General features: G+C 43.0%; 1 protein-coding gene across 1 annotated transcript in view; it reads left to right on the top strand.

The window, feature by feature from the left end:
- Positions 1 to 12,246: 12,246 nt before the first annotated feature.
- LOC121577049 (periphilin-1) overlaps positions 12,247 to 24,143 on the top strand; it is a 32,246-nt gene continuing 20,349 nt past the window's right edge. Inside the window, exons 1-5 of the mRNA XM_045223576.1 lie at positions 12,247 to 12,326; positions 12,996 to 13,049; positions 13,601 to 13,665; positions 13,910 to 14,146; positions 14,343 to 14,413. Of these exons, the coding sequence (XP_045079511.1) occupies position 13,049; positions 13,601 to 13,665; positions 13,910 to 14,146; positions 14,343 to 14,413 (374 nt within the window). The 5' untranslated portion in view covers positions 12,247 to 12,326; positions 12,996 to 13,048. The remainder of the gene's footprint in view (positions 12,327 to 12,995; positions 13,050 to 13,600; positions 13,666 to 13,909; positions 14,147 to 14,342; positions 14,414 to 24,143) is intronic.

The raw sequence follows: 24,143 nt of genomic DNA, 5'->3' as shown, positions 1-24,143 counted from the left end.
TAAATAAATAAATAAAATAAAAACAGCTAGCTTGCCACTCTAGCTAGCTAGTTAGCTGGCTAACATTATAGGTTTACAGAATAACGTATAACAATACACATAATTGTTTTCTAATCTATTTTTGGGCTAATCATTTCTGTTGACTGTAAATGCTTTTTATGCATGCTTTTCACACGTTGAAAATGTTTGTTTACTCCGTTGCTATGGTCACCGGTGGTCGTCGTCCTCCGTGTGGAGTTTGCGGGTCGCCTTCAAAATAAAGGTCCCTCATTGAAAGCGACGCAAACCAATACAAATACTGGAACAGGGACGGCTTGTTCAATAGGGCGATATGGGCGACGCACTGCCAAACGGGAAAAGGAAGGGATTTTTTTTCTAATCAATTATAAAAAATAAAATAAAAAAAATATATATAATTTTTTTTTATAAATTTATAAAAAATTATATCACGGCAACAGCAGTTATCAGTGTTCACGTCTGATCTGCCAGCCACTAAATGTCAAATCAGGCTAAAGTCGTGCTTCAAATGGCCCCGCCCGTTTTTTGGGCGATTTCAGTCAGGTTGAAAATCGCCCAGAAGTCTCTCTTAGCCTGTCATGTAAAATCTATTTTTTTCACATTTCAAAGCTTTCAATACATTCTCTATGGGTGTCTGTGTGCATGCACTTACGCGCTTTCGTCATACGTGACGTAACGTTGAACGTAACTAAGACAATGGCGGCTATCAGCGTCTATGTTGCGACCTGCAGTGTGGCGTTATTTTATGTTTTTAATTTGTAGACTTAGTTTACAAACATTCTGCAAACATTCTGCTTTGGACTGATCTTCGGTTTTGGACTGATCTTGTTGATCGTGTACATACCCGCTACGAACGGACTAAATAATGAAAACGCTGCTGGCAGAGAGGTGGAGCCGGCCACCTTCACCCTGGTCAGAGCGGACCGCGATCCTGGTAAGAGAGCGACTGTACCCCCGACATTGAACTGCTTTCTGTGTCATTGAACCTTACTATTGTTGATAAAACAAGTTTACTGGAGAACGGAGAAAAAGTAGAGACTTTTGGACAAGGTGGATAATTGTATAATATAAGGCAGTTTATTCAGAGGTAAAGATATCTGCAATCGCGTTCACGGACCCGTTCGTCAAACTCTTAGGGGAGCTATAAATCAAGCCCCATTACTTACCATATCAGATAAGAGAAATTGCTGCAGCTACATATATTTTACATCCTGGCCCTACATAGTTCACTATTTGCATCACTTACCAAAATATTACATGTGGTCATATATGCTTGGAAAGTGGAGATGCCATAGAACGTCAAAAAAGTAAACATTGCTGGAGACACATTGCGTTTGCTAGCGAAGAGATTTGTTGTGGCAAATGAACTTGGGCTGGGAATTGCCAGGAACCTCACGATAAGATATATGCATCAGCATTGCGAGTCTCATGATTCTATACGTATTGCGATTCGATACTGTGATTTTATTGCGCACCATATGTCTGTTGCAGAGGGATCAGAAAGCCATGAGAACGAGTTTTGATCAGTCATGGAAATAAAAGTGCTGAAAACAAATTGGCTCCCAATGTGAAAAGATTGAGAACAAGCTATGAAGGAACAATAATGGTGTTTTGGTGCAGGTACAGCCAACTAGCACTAAAATATTGCGATATTGTCAATACAGTATATCGTAAAGTATCACTATGTAACTCGATTTCTTTCACCCCAATCCCTCAAATTAACGGTAAATAACTGAATTGTTTGCCCCACATTTAGCTAAGATGATTAGCTAGCCAGCTAAAATGTTTTATTTAGTTAGCAGTCGCATCTACAATAGTTTACTGTCAATAACATGTCTCCAAAAATGACGTGGTGTCTCCAATTGTGTTGACATTTTACAATTGCAATGCGCATCCATGAGTATCCACTTTCTGTAGCTCAGCTGGTAGAGCATGGTGCTTGTAACGCCAAGGTAGTGGGTTCGATCCCGGGACCACCCATACACAAAAATGTATGCACGCATGACTGTAAGTCGCTTTGGATAAAAGCGTCTGCTAAATGGCATATTATTATTATTATTATTATTATTATCTGAAGAGAGCCCCGAAACATTGTGTGCAGACATTTTATGCAATAAATGAAGTAGGTTCAATCTAGTAGTTCTGATCTTCTGATTGGTCCTGATGAGTTGGGCGAGGTCCCCTCCAGGCTACTGTCACTGTTGCATTGGCTCTGAGTCGGGTTCTCTGTCTTCAAATGTTCAGCCTAAGAGAGGGGATTTTTGTGTGTGTGTGTGTGTGTGTGTGTTTAACAGTGATGATGTGTGTGTGTGTGTGTGTTTAACAGTGATGATGTGTGTGTGTGTGTGTGTGTTTGTGTGTGTGTGTGTCCTCAGAGCAAGAACTCGTGAGTTGGAAGAACTGAGAGGCCTATGGCGTGGGTGTTGTCCTTGGCCACCTGCTGACAAGGCTGACAAGATAGGACCCTTTTGTCCATTGTTATTGGATAGGAACATAACTTATAACCAGCTCCTGACCTAAATAGATCTTAGCACAACATTTTACTCAACATATCATATTCCATATTCACTATAACAAATATATTTACTACGACATTAGCAAGAACCGCCACATCCTCAGCCGGCTAATCCAGTGTGTGAAGTTTTGCGGAGTGTTTGAGTTAGCTTTGCGAGGCAAAGATGAAACTGAGGGCTCCACCAACCCTGGTAAGCCAACACTTTTGAGATCAGTCAATAAATGCTTCTGGTATTGACTTATATGCTGCCCCTGTCTTCATGTTGTTGCTGGACATATCTTTTTTTAAATGTGTGTAGGTCACCTAAATCATCAGAAAAATTGCCCCTCCTGAGAATTTTTTCAGGAGCCGCCACTGTACTGGAATCATGCCATATTTGGACTAGATCATGTTAAACAAGGTTGGAATGTTGTTACATAATTTTTTATAATTAAATACAATAATTAATTAGTTTGACAACGGACAGTCTTCTGTCATTGGATGTTTGGGAAGTGACGGCAACATTGTATTGACACATACAATGAACCGAATGTATGGAGTTTATTCTGCTAATTTCTACAAAACAGCAAAACTATTTACTGGGATAGGGTTGGATACCATAAATAGCAAGAGACTAAATAAACAAGAAATGTGTGTTTGAGTGAGTGAGTGAGAGTGCAAGAGAGACTGTGTGTGACATTTACATCCTTTAGCAGACGCTCTTATGACATGACAGTGTTGCTGATGTGGCCTTACTTTAAAAAGCACATGCTGTTCTTTACTTGGTTTTGTGACAGTGACCCTCCAAATGACTCCTGAGTTTTGCATCTTCTGTAGCCACTCTTTAAACTGATTTACTCCTTCATTATGTTAATTAAAATGATCAATAACAATCTTTTTCTTAACTACACCTAACCTTCAATTGTGGATCAGTGTTTTCTCTCACATTGGCACAAGTCAATGGGACTTGCCCAGAAACTCTGAGACCAGCAAGATGAAAATGATGAATAAAAGTAATTCATATTTTTCATAATTTCATAATTAATAAACATTATTTAAAAAATAAGCAGAACATTCAGTGTTTCTATGTCAAACTGTTTTGTTATATTTTAGTCTTCTGTAATGTATATAAAGTGTAATATTGGGATGCAAACTCAAAATATAATACATTTCAACTCTATATCTGACATGGTACAGGTGTCTTATTTTTTTTGAGTACATAACCGTGTGTGAGGTGTTGTCACACCCTGATCTGTTTCACATGTCTTGTGCTTGTCTCCACCCCCCACAAGGTGTCTCCCATTTGTTCCCATTATCCCCTGTGTATTTATACCGGTGTTTTCTGTCTGCCTGTTGCCAGTTTGTCTTGTCAAGCCTACCAGCATGTTGTTCCTTACTCCTGTTTTTTCCTAGTCCCTGTTTTCTAGTCCTCCCGGTTCCAACCTTTTCTGCCTGCCCTGAAGCTGAGCCTGCCTGCCATACCGTTCAGCCTGCCCTGGCCTCAAGCCTGCCTGCTGCCCTGTACCTTTCGACTCAGACCTGGTTTACAAACTTCTGCCTGTCCTCGACCTGCCTCTTGCCTGCCCCTTGTATTTGAATAAATATCAGAGACTCAAACCATCTGCCTCCTGTGTCTGCATCTTTGTCTCATCCTGTGTCGTTATAGGTGTATAATGCAGGCAAACTTCAATCCATTTAATCTAATTTCTACCAGCATGTCACATGTGCAACCAGAGGAAAATAAAACTTTACTCCATACACAGAGACACGTACAAAGCTCTCCCTCGCCCTCCATTTGGAAAATCTGACCATATTTCTATCCTCCTGGTCAGATGACGCGGATGCTACGCTACAGAACTGATTTGATAGCACAGACTGGAATATGTTCCGGGATTCATCCAATGGCATTGAGGAGTATACCACCTTAGTCGCTGGCTTCATCAATTAGTGCATCGACGATGTCGTCCCTAAAGTGACCATACGTACATATCCCAACCAGAAGCCATGGATTACAGACAACATCCGCACCAAGCTAAAGGCTAGAGCTGCCGCTTTCAAGGAGCAGTATACTAATCTGGACGCTTATAAGATATCCCGCTATGCCCTCAGACGAACCATCAAACAGGCAAAGCGTCAATGCAGGACTAAGATTGAATCCTACTACACCGGCTCTGATGCTCATCAGATGTGGCAGGGTTTGCAAACTATTACGGACTACAAAGGGAAACCCAGCTACGAGCTGCCCAGTGTCGCAAGCCTACCAGAGGGGCTAAATGCCTTTTATTCTCGCTTCGAGGCAAGCAACACTGAAGCATGCATGAGAGCATCAGCTGTTCCGGACGACTGTGTGATCACGCTCTCCGTAGCCGATGTGAGCAAGACTCTTAAACAGGTCAACATTCACAAGGCCACGGGTCCAGACAGATTACCAGACCTGTCCTCAGAGCATGCGCGGACCAACTGGCAAGTGTCTTCACTGACATTTTCAACCTCTCCCTGACTGAGTCTGTAATACTTACATGTTTCAAGCAGACCACCATAGTCCCTGTGCCCAAGAAAGTGAAGGTAATCTGCCTAAATGACTACTGCCCCATAGCACTCACGTCGGTAGCCATGAGGTGCTTTGAAAGGCTGGTCATGGCTCACATCAACATCATCAACATCATCATCCCAGAAACCCTAGACCCACTCCAATTCGCATACCGCCCCAACAGATCCACAGATGACGCAATCTCAATCGCACTCAACACTGCCCTTTCCCACCTGGACAAAAGGAACACATGTGAGAATGCTTTTCATTGACTACAGCTCAGCGTTCAACACCATATTGCCCACAAAGCTCATCACTAAGCTAAGGTCCCTGGGACTAAACACCTCCCTCTACAACTGGATCCTGGACTTCCTGACGGGCCGCCCCCAGGTGGTAAGGGTAGGTAACAACACAACTGCCATGCTGATCCTCAACAAGGGGGCCCCTCAGGGGTGCGTGCTTAGTCCCCTTCGGTACTCCCTGTTCACCCACGACTGTGTGGCCAAGCACGACTCCAACACCATCATTAAGTTTGCTGATGACACAACAGTGGTAGGCCCGACAATGATGAGACAGCCTATAGGGAGGAGGCCAGAGACCTGGCAGTGTGGTGCCAGGACAACAACCCCTTCCTCAACGTGAGCAAGACAAAGGAGATGATCGTGGATTACAGGAAAAGGAGGGCCGAACACACCCCCATTCACATCGACGGGGCTGTAGTGGAGCGGGTCGAGAGTTTCAAGTGCCTTTGTGTCCACATCACCAACAAACGTTCATGGTTCAAACACACCAAGAAAGTTGTGAAGAGGGCACGACAATGACTTTTCCCCCTCAGGAGACTGAAAAGATTTGGCATGGGTCCCCAGATCCTCAAAAAGTTCTACAGCTGCACCATCGAGAGCATCCTGACCGGTTGCATCACCGCCTGGTACGGCAACTACTCAGCATCCAACCGTAAGTCACTACAGAGGGTAGTGCGTACAGCCCAGTACGTCACTGGGGCCAAGCTTCCTGCCATCCAGGACCTACAGTGAGGGAATAAAGTATTTGATCCCCTGCTGATTTTGTTAGTTTGCCCACTGACAAATAAATGATCAGTCTATAATTTTAATGGTAGGTTTATTTGAACAGTGAGAGACAGAATAACAGCAAAAAAATCCATAAAAACTCATGTCAAAAATGTTATAAATTGATTTACATTTTAATGAGGGAAATAAGTATTTGACCCCCTCTCAATCAGAAAGATTTCTGGCTCCCAGGTGTCTTTTATACAGGTAACGAGCTGAGATTAGGAGCACACTCTTAAAGGGAGTGCTCCTAATCTCAGTTTGTTACCTGTATAAAAGACACCTGTCCACAGAAGCAATCAATCAATCAGATTCCAAACTCTCCACCATGGCCAAGACCAAAGAGCTCTCCAAGGATGTCAGGGACAAGATTGTAGACCTACACAAGGCTGGAATGGGCTACAAGACCATCGCCAAGCAGCTTGGTGAGAAGGTGACAACAGTTGGTGTGATTATTCGCAAATGGAAGAAACACGAAAGAACTGTCAATCTCTCCTCGGCCTGGGGCCCAATGCAAGTTCTCACCTCGTGGAGTTGCAATGATCATGAGAACTGAGTGGCGCAGTGGTCTAAGGCACTGCATCGCAGTGCTAACTGTGCCACTAGAGATCCTGGTTCGAATCCAGGCTCTGTCGCCGCCGGCCGCGACCGGGAGACTCATGGGCGGCGCACAATTGGCCCAGCGTCGTCCAGGGTATGGGAGGGAATGGCCGGCAGGGATGTAGCTCAGTTGATAGAGCATGGCGTTTGCAACGCCAGGGTTGTGGGTTCGATTCCCACGGGGGGCCAGTATAAAAAAATATATATATATGTATTCACTAACTGTAAGTCGCTCTGGATAAGAGCGTCTGCTAAATGACTAAAAATGTAAAAAAATGTGAAAATGAGAACGGTGAGGAATCAGCCCAGAACTACACGGGAGGATCTTGTCAATGATCTCAAGGCAGCTGGGACCATAGTCACCAAGAAAACAATTGGTAACACACTACGCCGTGAAGGACTGAAATCCTGCAGTGCCCGCAAGGTCCCCCTGCTCAAGAAAGCACATATACAGGACCGTCTGAAGTTTGCCAATGAACATCTGAATGATTCAGAGGAGAACTGGGTAAAAGTGTTGTGGTCAGATGAGACCAAAATCGAGCTCTTTGGCATCAACTCAACTCGCCGTGTTTGGAGGAGGAGGAATGCTGCCTATGACCCCAAGAACACCATCCCCACCGTCAAACATGGAGGTGGAAACATTATGCTTTGGGGGTGTTTTTCTGCTATGGGGACAGGACAACTTCACCGCATCAAAGGGATGATGGACGGGGCCATGTACCGTCAAGTCTTGGGTGAGAACCTCCTTCCCTCAGCCAGGGCATTGAAAATGGGTCGTGGATGGGTATTCCAGCATGACAATGACCCAAAACACACGGCCAAGGCAACAAAGCAGTGGCTCAAGAAGAAGCACATTAAGGTCCTGGAGTGGCCTAGCCAGTCTCCAGACCTTAATCCCATAGAAAACCTGTGGAGGGAGCTGAAGGTTCGAGTTGCCAAACGTCAGCCTCGAAACCTGAATGACTTGGAGAAGATCTGTAAAGAGGAGTGGAACAAAATCCCTCCTGAGATGTGTGCAAACCTGGTGGCCAACTACAAGAAACGTCTGACCTCTGTGATTGCCAACAAGGGTTTTGCCACCAAAGTCATGTTTTGCAGAGCGGTCAAATACTTATTTCCCTCATTAAAATGCAAATCAATTTATAACATTTTTGACATGTGTTTTTCTGGATTTTTTTGTTGTTATTCTGTCTCTCACTGTTCAAATAAACCTACCATTAAAATTATAGACTGATCATGTCTTTGTCAGTGGGCAAACGTACAAAATCAGCAGGGGATCAAATACTTTTTTCACTCACTGTATAAACTAGGCTGTGTCAGAGGAAGCCCCCCCTTTGTCTTTACACTGCTGCTACTCACTGTTGATTATCCATGCATAGTCACTTTACCCCTACCTACATGTACAAATTACCTCGACTAACCTGTACCCCCGCACATTGACTCAGTATCGGTACCCCCTATATAAAGCCTCATTATTGTTATTTTATTGTGTTACCTTTTTAATTGTACTTTAGTTTATTTAGTAAATATTTTCTTAACTCTATTTTCTTAAAACTGCATTATTGGTTAAGGGCTTGTTAGTAAGTATTTCACGGTAAGGTCTACACCTGTTGTATTCGGCGTATGTGACAAATAACATTTTATTATTTGATTATATATATATATACAATTGTTTAAGACTACCAAGAAACACTCTGTGTGACCCTGATTGAGCCCACTGCAGTAAAAGTAATGCCAGTGGCATGTCATTGGTAAAAATAGAGGGCCTAGAGAGCTGCCCTACGATACACCACACCCTACATGTTTGACATTAGAGAAGCGTCCATTAAAGAAAACCCTCTGAGTTCTATTATACTGAACAAAAATAGAAACACAAAACATTCAACAATTTCAAAGATTTTACTGAGTTACAGTTCATTGAAGGAAATCAGTCAATTGAAATAAATAAATTAGGCCCTAATCTATGGATTTCACATAGATAAGGACTGGGCAGGAGCACAGCCATGGGTGGGCCTAGGAGGGCATTGGCCCACCCACTTGGGAGTCAGGCCCACCCACTGGGGAGCCAGGCCCAGCCAATCAGAATACGTTTTCCCCAAAAAAGGGCTTTATTACGGACAGAAATATTCCTCAGCACCCCCTCCTCAGACAAAGAAGCTGGATGTGGAGGTCCTGGGCTGGCGTGGTTACACGTGGTCTGCGGTTGTGAGGCCGGTTGGATGTTCTGCCAAATCTCTAAAATGATGTTGGAAGTGGCTTATGGTAGAGAACATAACATGCAATTCTATGGCAACAGCTCTGTTGGACATTCCTGCAGTCAGCATGCCTATTGCACGCTCCCTCAAAACTTGAGCCATCTGTGGCATTGTGTTGTGTGATAAAACTGCACATTTTAGAGTGGCCTTTTATTGTCTCCAGCAGAAGGTGCACCTATGTAATGATCATGCTGTTAAATCAGCTTCTTGATATGACACACCTGTCAGGTGGATGGATTATCTTGGCAAATTAGAAATGCTCACTAACAGGGATGTAAACAAATTTGTGCACAACATTTGAGAGAAATAAGCTTTTTGTGCATATGGAATATTTCTGGGATATTTTATTTCAGCTCATGAATCATGGAACCAACACTTTACATGTTGTGTTTATATTTTTGTTCAGTATTGATAGATAACTCTGAATCCACGATATGGCAGAGGTTGAAAAGCAATAAAACATAAGTTCCCAACAACAGGTTATGGTCAATAATATCGAAGCCTGCACTGAAATCTAACAGTACAGCTTCCATAATCTTCTTATTATCAATTTATTTCAACCAATCATCAGTCATTTGTGTCAGTGCAGTACATGTTGGGTGCCCTTCTCTATAAGCATGTTGTCAATTTGTTTACAGTGAAATAGCATTGTATTTGGTCAAACAAAATTTTTTCCAACAGTTTGCTAAGAGCTGGCAGCAAGCTGATAGGTCTGCTGTTAGAACCAGAAGGCATCTTGGGTAGCGGATTGACTTTGGCTTCCCTCCAGGAGTGGCCATAGAGTCAGCTACCATCCTCAGTAGCTTTCCATCTAAGTTGTCAATGCCAGGAGGTTTGTCATCATTGATCGATAACAATCCTTTTTCCAGCTCTCCCACACTAATTTTACAAAATTCTAACTTACAATGTTTTTCTTTCATTATTTGTATTTTTATGCATGAATACGATGGATCACTGTTCGTTGTTGGCATTTCCTTCCTAAATATGCCCACTTTGCCACTGAAGTAATCATTAAAATAATTGGCAACATCAAATGGTTTTATGTTGAATAATCTGATTCGATGAAAGATGGAGTTGAATTTGTCTTTCTGCCCATCATTTCATTTAAAGTACTCCATCGTTTTTTCCCCTATCATTCTTTATACAGTATCATTGATCTTGGCTTCATAATACAGTTTAATTTTATTTTTGTTGAGTTTAGTCACATTATTTCTCCATTTACAGTAAGTCAGCCAGTCAGATGTGCATCCAGATTTATTTGCCACTCCTTTTGCCCAATCTCTTTCAACCATATAGTTTTTCAATTCCTCATCAATCCATGGAGCCTTAATAGTTCTAACAGTCAGTTTCTCAACGGGTGCATACAGTACTTACCAATAACTGGAAGGAGCAATTTAATACATTCGTCAAATGCAGCATCTGGATGATGCTTATTAATCACATCAGACCAACAAATATTTCTAACATCATCCACATAAGAGTCACAGAAAAGTATTTTGTATGATCTCTTATACACTATTTTAGACCCAGCTTTTGGAACTTTGGCTCTCCTAGATATAGCCACTATATTGTGATCACTGCATCCAATGGTGTGTGCAAGTGTGTGTGTGGGATACGAACCCATAGGCGTGCGGATGAGGGTTTGCTTTTTGACGGTACCAAAGATATTTATAACTAACCCAAGACAGTTCATCTGTGTCGTTTGCAGTGGGAGCAAATAAAGCACAGGGGCAGAACAAGCAAAGAGGTGGGCAAAGCCAAGCACGAGCTAGCGAGATCCTATTTGCGGATTTTACCATGTATTTGAGTATTTCCGTCAGGCAACGCCTCCTCTGTGAAGTACCCGTGTGGACAATTTGACCTGGCAGTCTTTCTAAACAACAATTATTTTTTTAACTAGCAAAGCGTCCAGTCTATAAAATTTAGTGGACTGTGTTCATAACATATTTTTGTTTTGGGAACAGAAAAATGTATTGAGACCAGTTTCATCGATGAGAAAATGTGCAGAATGTCGGCCCAGTTTCACCTAGTTCCAGCCTCTCCCACTGGACTTCCTTTCACTACCACATTTGGTGGTGAGAAAACGTTCTTAACGGATGCTTCATCTTTATAGTCCCTGTGACGTATCTGGGTTAACCCTTCTGTCTGTGACGGTACGCTTTTGACCGCACGCGCCAGGCTGAGGCTCTCTGACTCTATCCAATCACCGCACTCATGCTGTTGACCAATTATGAAACGGGGCATGGTTTCGGCTAACTCGTTTAGGGGAAAAAATACGCTTTCTAGAACGATAGGTGGCGGTTTGAGTTTTGATGTTGAGTCTTTGCCCGACAAAGTGATGTTAGGATATATAAGTTATCCTGTACAAGCTTTTGTGCAAAATACATTACGTTGTTAAAGGTGTCAAGCTTATGGGCATGTGGCAGCAGTGTGTAGGAGGGAGGTTCCTAGGTGTGAGAAGTGTGCAGAAGGGCATGAGACAAAGGAATGTGTAGCATTCGGGAAAGTAGTGGTATGTGTTAATTGTAGGGGTGGCCATGGGGCTGGGGATCAGAAATGCCCAGTGCGAGAGAGGCAGGTTGAGGTTTCCAGGGTTAGAGTAGTGCAGAAGTTGTCATATGCTGAGGCAGTGAAGAAAGTAGAGGAAGATGGGTCAAGGGGGAAGGATCCTGAGAGGAGTGGTGTGAGTAGTAGATCTGTACCAGTACAGATGGGTAAACCAACACGTGATATATGTTTCAGTAAGATTGGATTTTTAGCATTTATAGCAATGGTTATCAACTGTACTGCAGGGATGGAACGTAAGTCTCCGAAAATTGAGGTTGTGGTGGTAGCTGCAGAGAGGTATTTGAGTGTGCGAGACTTGATGTCAGAAGAGTTTCAGGGTGTGTTAAGTGGTGGTGTCCCATCCTTTCAGGCTGTTGGCATGAAGTAGGACTAAATAGATTGAAATTGTGGTGTTTGTATGTTTGTTTTTTTTGTTTATAAAAAAAATTGGAGTGTAGTGTTAGATGGTAGGGTATTTGTTTATTTGTTTAGTCCCTTGTAGAGCATGGCGTTTGCAACGCCAGAGTTGTGGGTTCGTTTCCCACGGGGGACCAGTATGAAAAAAAATGTATGCACTCACTAACTGTAAGTCGCTCTGGATAAGAGCGTCTGCTAAATATGTAAAATGTATTTAAAAAAAGGGAGTTATACTCCAGTCTAATAGGTGGCGGTAATGCAATATTTATTGGATGCCAACCGCCGTTAAACCTCATCGAAGAAGAAGACGAAGAGGAAGAAGAAAAATAAGAAGATAGGTGGCGGTAAACTCAGCGTAACATACTGTACTCCGCCTATCAAACACCGACGAGGAAGAGGTACAATTTTGGTCGTGGTGTTTGTTGTCAAATGTTGCACATGCAGAAAGGTTTGGAAATATATTTAAAAAATCTACTATTTGATCGCAAAAAATGCAAGACTACCTTTAGTACTAATACACAGAGCACGTTCAGCTGGTAAATTCGTTTTTCCTAGCAACAGCTTCAGGCTTCAGTGTAAGCTAGCTAGCAATTGCCAGCATCTCTGTTTGCTAGCTAGCTAGGCTAACTTCACTAACTATCCAATATTGTTCGTACTAGCTAGAGACGTTATCATTGCAATTGACTTAGGATGTTTATATAGCAACATTATTAATCATCAGGGTCGTATTTCATTACGCAGACTCTGTTGCAAATCGTTTCTTAAACGGAAGCAAATGTAACGAAACTGGGAGGGCCCCTAGCTGCCTGAATTTTTCCAATAATGGAAACTGTCGTTTTAGCAAGTGTGTGGACTAAAGATTACACCCCAGGGGTAATTCAGGTAGGTCCCTCCCCGTTTCCTTCCGTTTAAGAAACGTCGTAATGAATACGCCCCAGTTGAATTTGTTTACATGTGCTATTTCTCTTTCTGTGTCTTGTATCCTAGTTTTTGAATATCAATCACATTTGTATCAATACACTGCATAGACAACTCAATAATTGTTAAATATTCATCAATATTTGCAGGTTTTACATTCTCCCAGTCCAACACCACATTGAGGAGCCCTTCAGCGACAAGGAGTAAGTTACCTACAGCTATACCACACTCCACTACAGTAACTGAAAAATCAGTGTGCACAATATGAAGGGACAGTTATACTGAAACCCTGATGCCTAGCTCAGATACGTTCATAGTTTGATTTGCCATTTCTCTGTTTGCTAGAGTATAAAAGTTATCTAAGTCTCCTTAGTGCACACACTGCCTGTACACACTGCACAAAGTTACTGTCTAATGAGGCATTCATGTGCTTGTGGGAAACTGGGAAGTCCGACATGATTGTGTTTAGTTGCTTTTGAAGTCGGACCAATTCTTCAACCAATAGAATTTTAGCTAGCTTGATCTCAGCGCAACCTCAGTCTCCAACTGAACAGTTCACAGGCGAAACGTCAAGGATTTCGTCGCCGACCCTAGGATTACAGCTTCTTGTCACACAAGTAGGGCTGTCGTAGTGACCGTATTACCGTATTCATGATCAAACAAGCAGTGGACAATTAACCCATTTTAGTTTGCGTCCCTTTGGGTTAATTATTGTCTAGGCTGTGATTGTATGCTTGTTGTCCCTTACTTGCAGTGGCATACAGGCGAGACCGAAGCCGAATCAGAGAGGCCTATGATGAGCTTATTTCAGAGAGAGCGGTAAGTGACTGGTCATTCTAGCACTTTGCACAAAGCACTCTTTGGGCAGACAGTGTAGATTACTTTTGCATATGTGTTGTCATCACGTGAGTGTTTATTAGGCCATAGACCATCCTTCATGAAGTTGTCAATATAAAGAGATGTACAGATGTCTAGGTACGTTCATTCATAGAGTACATTAAGTCTCTCACTGCACTCGTGTTTTTTAAAGAAACTAATCCATGTCGTAATGCTTCTTGTTTAGGGAACATACCAGAGAGTTGTGAATGTTGTCGAGAGGAGGACTGCTGTGACAAGACCAGAGCAAGAATATGACAGAGAATTTGAATATGAAACCAAGCGGTATAGTGGCATTCAAAGTTACCAAGATGATGACCAGAGAGGGTACCCTAGCGACAACATTCACACAGGAAGTGATCGTGGATACCATGGTGACATGGTAGGGAGCATCCGAGGGAGGAACTCCCCACCCCCCCGACAGGTTGGTGAAGCTTTATAATGACCATTGTCATATTGATCTCAGAAAACAAAGATTTAGGTTACTTTCTTTGCAGTTGAACTGATATAAAAACTGACCGTTTAGATGGTAGCCTAGTTGAATATCAATAGATTGTCATTTTCAGCAGTCTGTTTGTATTATTCACACATTTCGACACAACCTCTATCTTTGTATGCAGGAGGACTACAGGGATCCATACTACAGGGGATCCAGAGATGATTGCCAGATGGGGCGTCAAGGAGAGATAAGGTAAATCAGGCTTGACCACGTCTATAAGATTGAGAGAGCCGTTGAATTAATACTTTGTTAATTCCTGTTTAAAGTACTGTGGTGGTTCTATACTATGAACCACCAGATGGCAGCAGTGTTCTACATTTCTCAAGCCACCATAATGATTAAGATTAGGATCACTTCATTGGTCAATTGCACACAAGGTCCCCTCCGAAAGACACATGTATATTCCGGTTTTGGAGCAGTGCGGGGGGCTGCCACACTGGGCGCACTGGGAGTTGTTGTTGTGGGAGGTTAAGTGCCTTGCTCAAGGGCACAACGGTAGGCAATGGCATCTAGGATTTGATACGGCTCGCCTCTCTAACTACGTTTTTGAGCAGTGTTTTTCAAATCATGTATGTGTCTTTGTTTAAAGCACAATTTGCATAACATGTAGCATTGATTAAAATCTCTAATTATTGCTTTTAATTATTGCAGCTCGGTAGGCATTTAAAACGTTCCACAGGGTTGCTGCCCCATGTTGATTCCAATGCATCCCACAGTTGTGTCAAGTTGGCTGGATGTCCTTTGGGTGGTGGACCATTCTTGATACACACGGGAAACTGTTGAGAGTGAAAAACCCAGCTGCGTTGCAGTTCTTGACACAAACCGGTGCGCCTGGCACCTACTACCATACCCCGTTCAAAGGCACTTAAATCATTTTTCTTGCCCATTCACCCTCTGAATAGCATACGTACACAATCCATGTCTCAAGGCTTAAAAATCCTTCTTTAACACGTCTCCTCCTCGTTATCTACACTGATTTTGAAGTGGATTTAACAAGTGACATCAATAAGGGATCATAGCTTTCACCTGGATTCACCTGGTCAGTCTGTCATGGAAAGAGCAGGTGTTCTTAATGTTTTGTATACTCAGTGTAAATCCCCACTCAAGATATTACATTTGACATATATCGCACAGTCACTGATTTTGAAGAGGGGTTGAAAACAGTGAAGCGAATTTGCCAACCTGTCTCTGAGTTAATGCAAGGGAAATACTGAGAGGAGGCTCTTGGCTCTCGTTTCATACCATATTCCACTTATCAGCCACCACACTCCTCACTCCTTGCCTTGGAGAGCTTGTCAGCTCGACGCCATACAGAGCACAGCTAAAGCCAGTGGATCTGCTCTGCCCCTGTGCTGCCAAGACATCCGTCTAGCAGTGGCCCAATACAGAGTGCCAACAGTTCACAGGCCAAGACCCACCCCTCCTCATTCACTCCTCCCCAAGTGTCATACCAGACTCCAGACAGGGACAAAGGGCACCAGTGTCAACTCACTGAGCCAACAAGGCTAAACCCCCACAGGAAAACCATCTGGGCCGCCGGCCACTCCCTCTCCAGCCAAACAACCACCACCACACTCTCGGCTTTCCTCAGACTCGCTGTACAGCATACATGCTCTGTATGCTGTCTTCTGTGCGAGAGAGGGAGAGCAAGCTAACTATGGTGTAGTTTCTCACCTCTTCCTTCATTACTGCATCCAGTCCAATAATTTTTAGCATCCATAGTATGACACCTCACATATTTATCACAGACATTTGCAATTCTCTCTCCCACATTGGTTCTAGTTGGTTCACCATTGTCATTGCAGCTCCCTCGGCTTTTAAGCAACGGAACCTAATGGAGAGACTCATGGTGTGGTTTTGACAGGGTGGCAGGCGGGCATCTGGGTCTGGTTTTCCGCCATTAGTGTGGTCAGGAGGTTGACTGGAGGCCTCACCCTTGCAGTGTAGGCCACAGGAAGCAGCGGTCAGGAAGTCTTTGTTGGGTCTCTCTCCCCTGGCCGGAGGTGTTGAAGACTGAGGTGGCCAGACGAACAGCAAGGCCACTCCACCACCACGACATTCTCCCCTTTCTCCTCAACACAAGACCTTGGCCTGGGTGCTGCTGTTCATGGTCCTCCACACTGCAGGTGGGCCTTGGCGATAGAGGCAGGTGGGCGGCGGATGGATTGCTCAACCTGCTCCATTGTGGAGCTCTTCGCCTCGTGATGAATAGCAGATAATGAGTTAAAAATGGGGAGCCTGTTAAGTGCACTCATGTTATATTTGTGCACAGGGCTGATTGCAATGATATATTATTGATTTCACTATTCAGATAGATGATGGAGAGAGGGAGGCGTTGGCTGTAATAACCTTATGACTAAAGCCAATGACCTAAATTGATATTGTGTTTATATATTATTTATTTTCAAAATGAGTTAATTTAATGTTTAATTTGTTTGTGTAATGCTTTCAGTGTAATGGATTGTGGCTTTAAATGGCAACGCATTCCCTATATAGAGGGTCTGGTCAAAAGTAGTGCACTATATAGGGAATAGAAGCGCTCTCAGATCTTCTTGAATACTTTCAAGCTTAGTCAGGCCAGGGTCTCCTTTTCCCGCTCTGGTATTATGCAGTTGTGTTTCTTCCTGGACCTGAAAGAGCTAGTGTTTAGTTTCCCTGTTATTGCAGGTGGGACTATGACACCCAGTTGTTCTGGTTATCTTTTTGATTACTCTTGCTCTCAGATCAGCATGTTTTATTCTCTCTGGTCTGCAAGGATATAACCTGCGTTTAGAGAACCTGTTCCTATGCTTTGAAGAACGGCTTTGAAAATGCAGCTATAGACATACTTGACCAACAATTACATCTAGGAATTTTCTTCAGAAGATTACATTTGATGTATAGTGACCACAGAATTCCTTTTTCTAGCTTTTTTTATGGAAAGACGTGAGGTGAGTTTGAGGGATCGCTCACTGCAACGGTGGTAATTAACTTTATTTGGCAGGCTGAGCCTTGGCTACTTCAAACGGGCCTGGGGGCGTATATGATGGAGGCCTTGTTAGGCCTGCTCTTTGTTTGGGACATGGCCCTCGAAGTTCAAGCAGGGGTCATGAAAACCAGGTGCCGCTGGTTGGTTCATTTATACAGTTGCGGCCAAATAAACTCAGCAAAAAAAGAAACGTCCCTTTTTCAGGACCCTGTCTTTCAAAGATAATTCGTAAAAATCCAAATAACTTCACAGATCTTCATTGTAAAGGGTTTAAACACTGTTTCCCATGCTTGTTCAATGAACCATAAACAATTAATGAACATGCACCTGTGAAACGGTCGTTAAGACACTAACAGCTTACAGACGGTAGGCAATTAAGGTTACAGTTATGAAAACTTAGGACACTAAAGAGGCCTTTCTACTGACTCTGAAAAACATCAAAAGAAAGATGCCCAGGGTCCCTGCTCATCTGCGTGAACGTGCTTTAGGCATGCTGCAAGGAGGCATGAGGACTGCAGATGTGGCCAGGGCAATAAATTGCAATGTCCGTACTGAGAGACGCCTAAGGCAGCGCTACAGGGAGACAGGACGGACAGCTGATCGACCTCGCAGTGGCAGTCCACGTGTAACAACACCTATTGTAAGGCAGGTCCTCACCAGACATCACCGGCAACAACGTCGCCTATGGGCACAAACCCACTGTCGCTGGACCAGACAGGACTGGCAAAAAGTGCTCTTCACTGACGAGTCGCGGTTTTGTCTCACCAGGGGTGATGGTCGGATTCGCGTTTATTGTCGAAGGAATGAGCATTACACCGAGGGCTGTACTCTGGAGCGGGATCGATTTGGAGGTGGAGGGTCTGTCATGGTCTGGGGCGGTATGGCACAGCATCATCAGACTGAGCTTGAAATCGAAAAACACTTTTGGTCTCCACACCTTATTAGATTTCCAACATTGCAGAACCAAATTAATTTTTGTAAATTTTAGTTTACAAATTTTATTTCGAAAATTATAGACAAATGTCATGGGCAGAATTATTGGCGCCCCGGAGCTAGTACTTGGTTGCACAGGCTTTGGCCAAGATAACTACAGACAAATGGTTCTTGTAGCCGTCAATGTGCTTGCTGCACCTTTCTATTGGTAATTCGGCCTACTTTTCAGGAGCAAACTGCTCTAATTCTTCAACGTTTGAGGAGTGCCCTCCACCATCTGCTGTTTTCAGATCTCGCCATAGTGTTTGGATGTGATTCAGATCTGGACTCTTCGCTGGCCACTGGTTACTAACGTTATTTTATGCTCTGGGCATTTTTTTCCAATCCCACAAAAATCGCAACAAGCGCATATGCAAAGCCTTCACTCTGTCACTCAAACTTAATCCAGCGTCTGCCTGCCAGCTGGAAATCTTTGCCAGTAGGGGTGTGTAGGCTACCTGCCCCTTCCTCTCTGAAGCATATGCTACTGTAGCCTACTGATGACTTTACATGCGTAATTCAGAAATTAGGGAGAGATGTTTTAGAGAAGAATGGATTAACTTTTGCAATGCTAGTTAAGGATACTATAGTTATCCCTTTTCACATTGGATTTATTAACTACAAAAAGTAATTATAAATATTTGCAGTGTTGACCCTTCTTTTTCAAGACCTCTGCAAACCGCCCTGGCATGCTGTCAATTAACTTCTGGGCCACATCCTGACTGATGGCAGCTCATTCTTGCATAATCAATGCTTGGAGTTTGTCAGAATTTGCTGGTTTTTGTTTGTGCACACACCTCTTGAGGATTGACCACAAGTTCTCAATGGGATTAAGGTCTGGGGAGTTTCCTGGCCATGGACCCAAAATGTCGATGTTTTGTTCCCCGAGCCACTTAGTTATCACTTTTGCCTTATGGCAAGGTTCTCCATCATGCTGGAAAAGGCATTGTTCGTCACCAAACAGTTATTGGATGGTTGGGAGAAGTTGCTCTCGGAGGATGTGTTGGTACCACTCTTTATTCATGGCTGTGTTCTTAGGCAAAATTGTGAGTGAGCCCACTCCCTTGGCTGAGAAGCAACCCCACACATGAATGGTCTCAGGATGGTTTACTGTTGGCATGACACAGGACTGATGGTAGCGCTCACCTTGTCTTCTCCGGACAAGCTTTTTTCCAGATGCCCCAAACAATTCATCAGAGAAAATGACTTTACCCCAGTCCTCAGCAGTCCAAGCCCTGTACCTTTTGCAGAATATCAGTCTGTCACTGATGTTTTTCCTGGAGAAATGGCTTCCTCGCTGCCCTTCTTGACACCAGGCCATCCTCCAAAAGTCTTCGCCTCACTGTGCGTGCAGATGCACTCACACCTGCTGCCATTCCTGAGCAAGCTCTGCACTGATGGTGCCCCGATCCCGTAGCTGAATCAACTTTAGGAGACAGTCCTTGCGCTTCCTGGACTTTCTTGGGCGCCCTGAAGCCGCCTTCACAGCAATTGAACCTCTCTCCTTGAAGTTCTTGATGATCCGATAAATGATTGATTTAGGTGCAATTTTACTAGCAGCAGTATTGCCTGTGAAGCCCTTTTTGTGCAAATCAATGATGACGGCATGTGTTTCCTTGCAGGTATCCATGGTTAACAGAGGAAGAACAATGATTTCAAGCACCACCCTCCTTTTAAAGCTTCCAGTCTGTTATTCTAACTCTATCAGCATGACCGTGATCTCCAGCCTTGTCCTCGTCAACACTCTCACCTGTGTTAACGAGAGAATCACTGCCAATTTCAAATAAAAAAAACAAAATATACATTTACATAAGTACTCAGTACTTTGTTGAAGCACCTATGGCAGCAATTACAGCCTTGAGTCTTCTTAGGTATGACGCTACAAGCTTGGCACACCTGTATTTGGGGAGTTTCTCCCATTCTCTGCAGATCCTCTCAAGCTCTGTCAGGTTGGATGGGAAGCGTCACTGCACAGCTATATTCAGGTCTCTCCAGAAATGATTGATTGGGTTCAAGTCCGGGCTCTGGCTCGGCCACTCAAGGACATTCAGAGACTTGTCCCGAAGCCACTCCTGCATTGTCTTGGCTTTGTGCTTAAGGTCATTATCCTGTTGGAAGGTGAACCTTCACCCAAGTCTGAGGTTCTGAGCGCTCTGGAGCAGGTTTCAATCAAGGATCTCTCTGCATTTTGCTCCGTTCATCTTTCCCTCGATCCTGACTAGTCTCCCAGTCCCTGCCGCTAAAAAACATCCCCACAGCATGATGCTGCCACCACCATGCTTCACCGTAGAGATGGTGTCAGGTTTCTTCCGAACATGACGCTTGGCATTCAGGCCAAACTGTTAAATCTTGGTTTCATCAGACCAGAGAATCTTGTTTCTCATGGTCTGAGAGTACTTTAGGTGCCTTTTGGCAAACTCCAAGAGGGCTGTCATGTGCCTTTTACTGAGGAGTGGCTTCCGTCTGGCCACTCTACCATAAAGGCTTGATTGCTGGAGTGCTGCAGAGATGGTTGTCCTTCTGGAAGGTTCTCCCATCTCCACAGAGGAACTCTTGGTTTTTGCTTTGACATGAACTGTCAACTGTGGGACCTTTTATATAGACAGGTGTGTGCCTTTTTCAAATCATGTCCAATCAATAAATTTACCACAGGTGGACTCCAATCAAGTTGTAGAAACATCTCAAGGATGATTAATGGAAACAGGATGCACCTGAGCTTAATTTCGAGTCTCATAGCAAAGGGTATGAATACTAATGTTAATACGTTTAGTTTTTAATAATTTTGCAAACATTTTTTAAAACCTGTTTTCGTTTTGTCATTATGGGGTATTGTGTGTAGATTGAGGGGGGAAAAAAATAATTTAATCAATTTTAAAATAAGGCTGTAATGTAACAAAATGTGGAAAAAGTCAAGGGGGCTGAATACTTTCAGAAAGCACTGTAGTGTATGGTGAAGTATTTACCTTAACATTTGATTGAGTTATACAAGTCTTGGTAACACTTGACACCCAGCGTCATAACACGTTATGACACGGTCATAACCATGTCATAACAGCTGACATGCATGTCCTTGGTTTTTTTCATTGGCAAGATTAGCAAATCTAGGCATGACATGCCAGCAACAAACGCTGACACTACACATCCAAGTATATCTGACCAAATTATGAAAGACAAGAATTGTAATTTTGAATTCCGTAAAGTTTGTGTGTGTGGAAGAGGTGAAAAAATTGTTGTCTATCAACAATGACAAGCCACCGGGGTCTGACAACTTGGATGGAAAATTACTGAGGCTAATAGCTGACGATATTGCCACTCCAGTTTGCCATATTTTCAAGTTAAGCATACTAGAAAGTGTGTGCCCTCAGGCCTGGATGGAAGAAAGTCATTCCGCTACCTAAGAATAATAAAGCCACCTTTACTGGCTCAAATAGCCCACCAATCAGCTTGTTACCAACCCTTAGTAAAGTTTTGGGAAAAATGGTGTTTGACCAGATACAATGCTATTTTACATTAAACAAATTGACAACCGACTTTCAGCACGCTCATAGGGAAGGACATTCAACAAGCAGAGCACTTACACAAATGCCTGACTGGCTGAGAGAAATTGATAATAAAAAGATTGTGGGTGTGGTTTTGTTAGACTTCAGTGCGGCTTTTAACATAGTCTGCTGCTGGAAAAGCTTGTGTTAGGGCTTTACACCCCTTGCTATATTGTGGATAAAGAGTTATCTGTCCAACAGAACACAGAGGGTGTTCTTTAATGGAAACCTCCAACATAATCCAGGTAGAATCAGGAATTCCCCAGGGCAGCTGTCTAGGCCCCTTACTTTTTGGATCTTTACTAATGACATGCCACTGGCTTTGATTAATGCATGTCAATCTCTCCTGGCTCAAAGTAAAGGAGAGATTGACTTCATCAATAGTATTTGTGAGAGGTATTGACATGTTGAAAGCACCGAGCTGTCTGTTTTTTAAACGACTAACACACAGCTCCGACACCCATGTACAGTTGAAGTCAGAAGTTTACATACACCTTAGCCAAATACATTTAAACTCAGTTTTTCACAATTCCTGACATTAACTCCTTGTAAGAATTCCCTGTCTTAGGTCAGTTAGGATCACCACTTTATTTTAAGAATGTGAAATGTCAGAATAATACTAGAGTGATTTCAGGTTTTATTTATTCTATCACATTCCCAGTGGGTCAGTAGTTTACATAGACTCAATTTGGTAGCTTTGCCTTTAAATTGTTTGACTTGGGTCAAACGTTTCAGGTAGCCTTCCACAAGCTTCCCACAATAAGTTGGGTGAATTTTGGCCCATTCCTCCTGACAGAGCTGGTGTAACTGAGTCAGGTTTGTAGGCCTCCTTGCTTGCACACGCTTTTTACATTTTAGTCATTTAGCAGACACTCTTAGCGACTTACAGGAGCAATTAGGGTTAAGTGCCTTGCTTAAGGGCACATCGACAGATTTTTTACTTAGTCGGCTCGGGGATTAGAACCAGCGACCTTTCGGTTACTGGCACAACGCTCTTACCCACTAAGCTACCTGCCATATAGTTATATTTTTGTTTCATCAGACCAGAGGACATTTCTCCAAAAAATATTATCCTTGTCCCCATGTGCAGTTGCAAACCGTAGTCTGGCTTTTTTATGGCGGTTTTGGAGCAGTGGCTTCTTCCTTGCTGAGCGGCCTTTCAGGTTGTGTCGATATAGGACTCGTTTTACTGTGGACATAGATACTTTTGTACCTGTTTCCTCCAGCATCTTCACAAGGTCCTTTTGCTGTTGTTCTGGGATTGATTTGCACTTTTCGCACCAAAGTACGTTAATCTCTAGGAGACAGAACGCATCTCCTTCCTGAGCGGTATGACTGCTGTGTGGTCCCATGGTGTTTATACTTGCGTACTATTGTTTGTACAGATGAACGTGGTACCTTCAGGCGTTTGGAAATTGCTCTCAGGGATGAACCAGACTTGTGGAGGTCTTGGCTGATTTCTTTTGATTTTCCTCTTTGTCAAGCAAAGAGGCACTAAGTTTGAAGGTAGGCCTTGAAATACATCCACAGGTTCACCTCCAATTGACTCAAATGATGTCAATTAGCCTATCAGAAGCTTCTAAAGCCATGACATAATTTTCTGGAATTTTACAAGCGGTTTAAAGGCACGGTCAACTTAGTGTATGTTAACTTCTGACCCACTGGAATTGTGATACAGTGAAATAATCTGTCTTTAAACAATTGTTGGAAAAATTACTTGTCATGCACAAAATAGATGTCCTAACCGACTTACCAAAACTATAGTTTGTTAACAAGAAATTTGTGGAGTGGTTAAAAAACGAGTTTTAATGACTCCAACCTAAGTGTATGTAAACTTCTGATTTCAACTGTATACCCCACAAGACATGCCACTGGAGGTCTCTTCACAGTCCCCAAGTCCAGAACAGACTATGTGAGGCGCACAGTACTACATAGAGCCTTGACTACATGGAACTCTATTCCACGTCAGGTAACTGATGCAAGCAATAGAATCAGATTTTTTTTTTTTAAGATAGAAATACACCTTATGGAACAGCGGGGACTCTGAAGCAACACAAACATAGGCACAGACACATGCATACCTACACGATAACATACGCACTATACACACACGTACACATGGATTTTGTGTTGTAGATATGTGGTAGTGGAGTATGGGCCTGAGGTGGCACAGTGTGTTGTGAATTCTGTAATGAATGTATTGTAATGTTTTAAAAATGGTATAACTGCCTTAATTTTGCCAGACCCCAGGAAGAGTAGCTGCTGCCTTGGCATAATAAATACAAATAATATGGTCATAACACTGTCATGATCCATATATTTACAGCTGTTGTGACATATATTGTGTTATTTTATGGATGGTTATGACGCCTATATAGAAGTGTCAAAACCCACATTTATTCAAATGTGTTGTTTCCCTGTCAAGAAGTTTTGTTTTGAAAGT

This window comes from Coregonus clupeaformis, chromosome 11 (assembly GCF_020615455.1).
Source record: "Coregonus clupeaformis isolate EN_2021a chromosome 11, ASM2061545v1, whole genome shotgun sequence".
Classification (NCBI taxonomy): domain Eukaryota; kingdom Metazoa; phylum Chordata; class Actinopteri; order Salmoniformes; family Salmonidae; genus Coregonus; species Coregonus clupeaformis.
The sequence above is the reverse complement of the archived record's forward strand: the minus strand, read 5'-3'. Positions and strand labels throughout refer to the sequence as shown.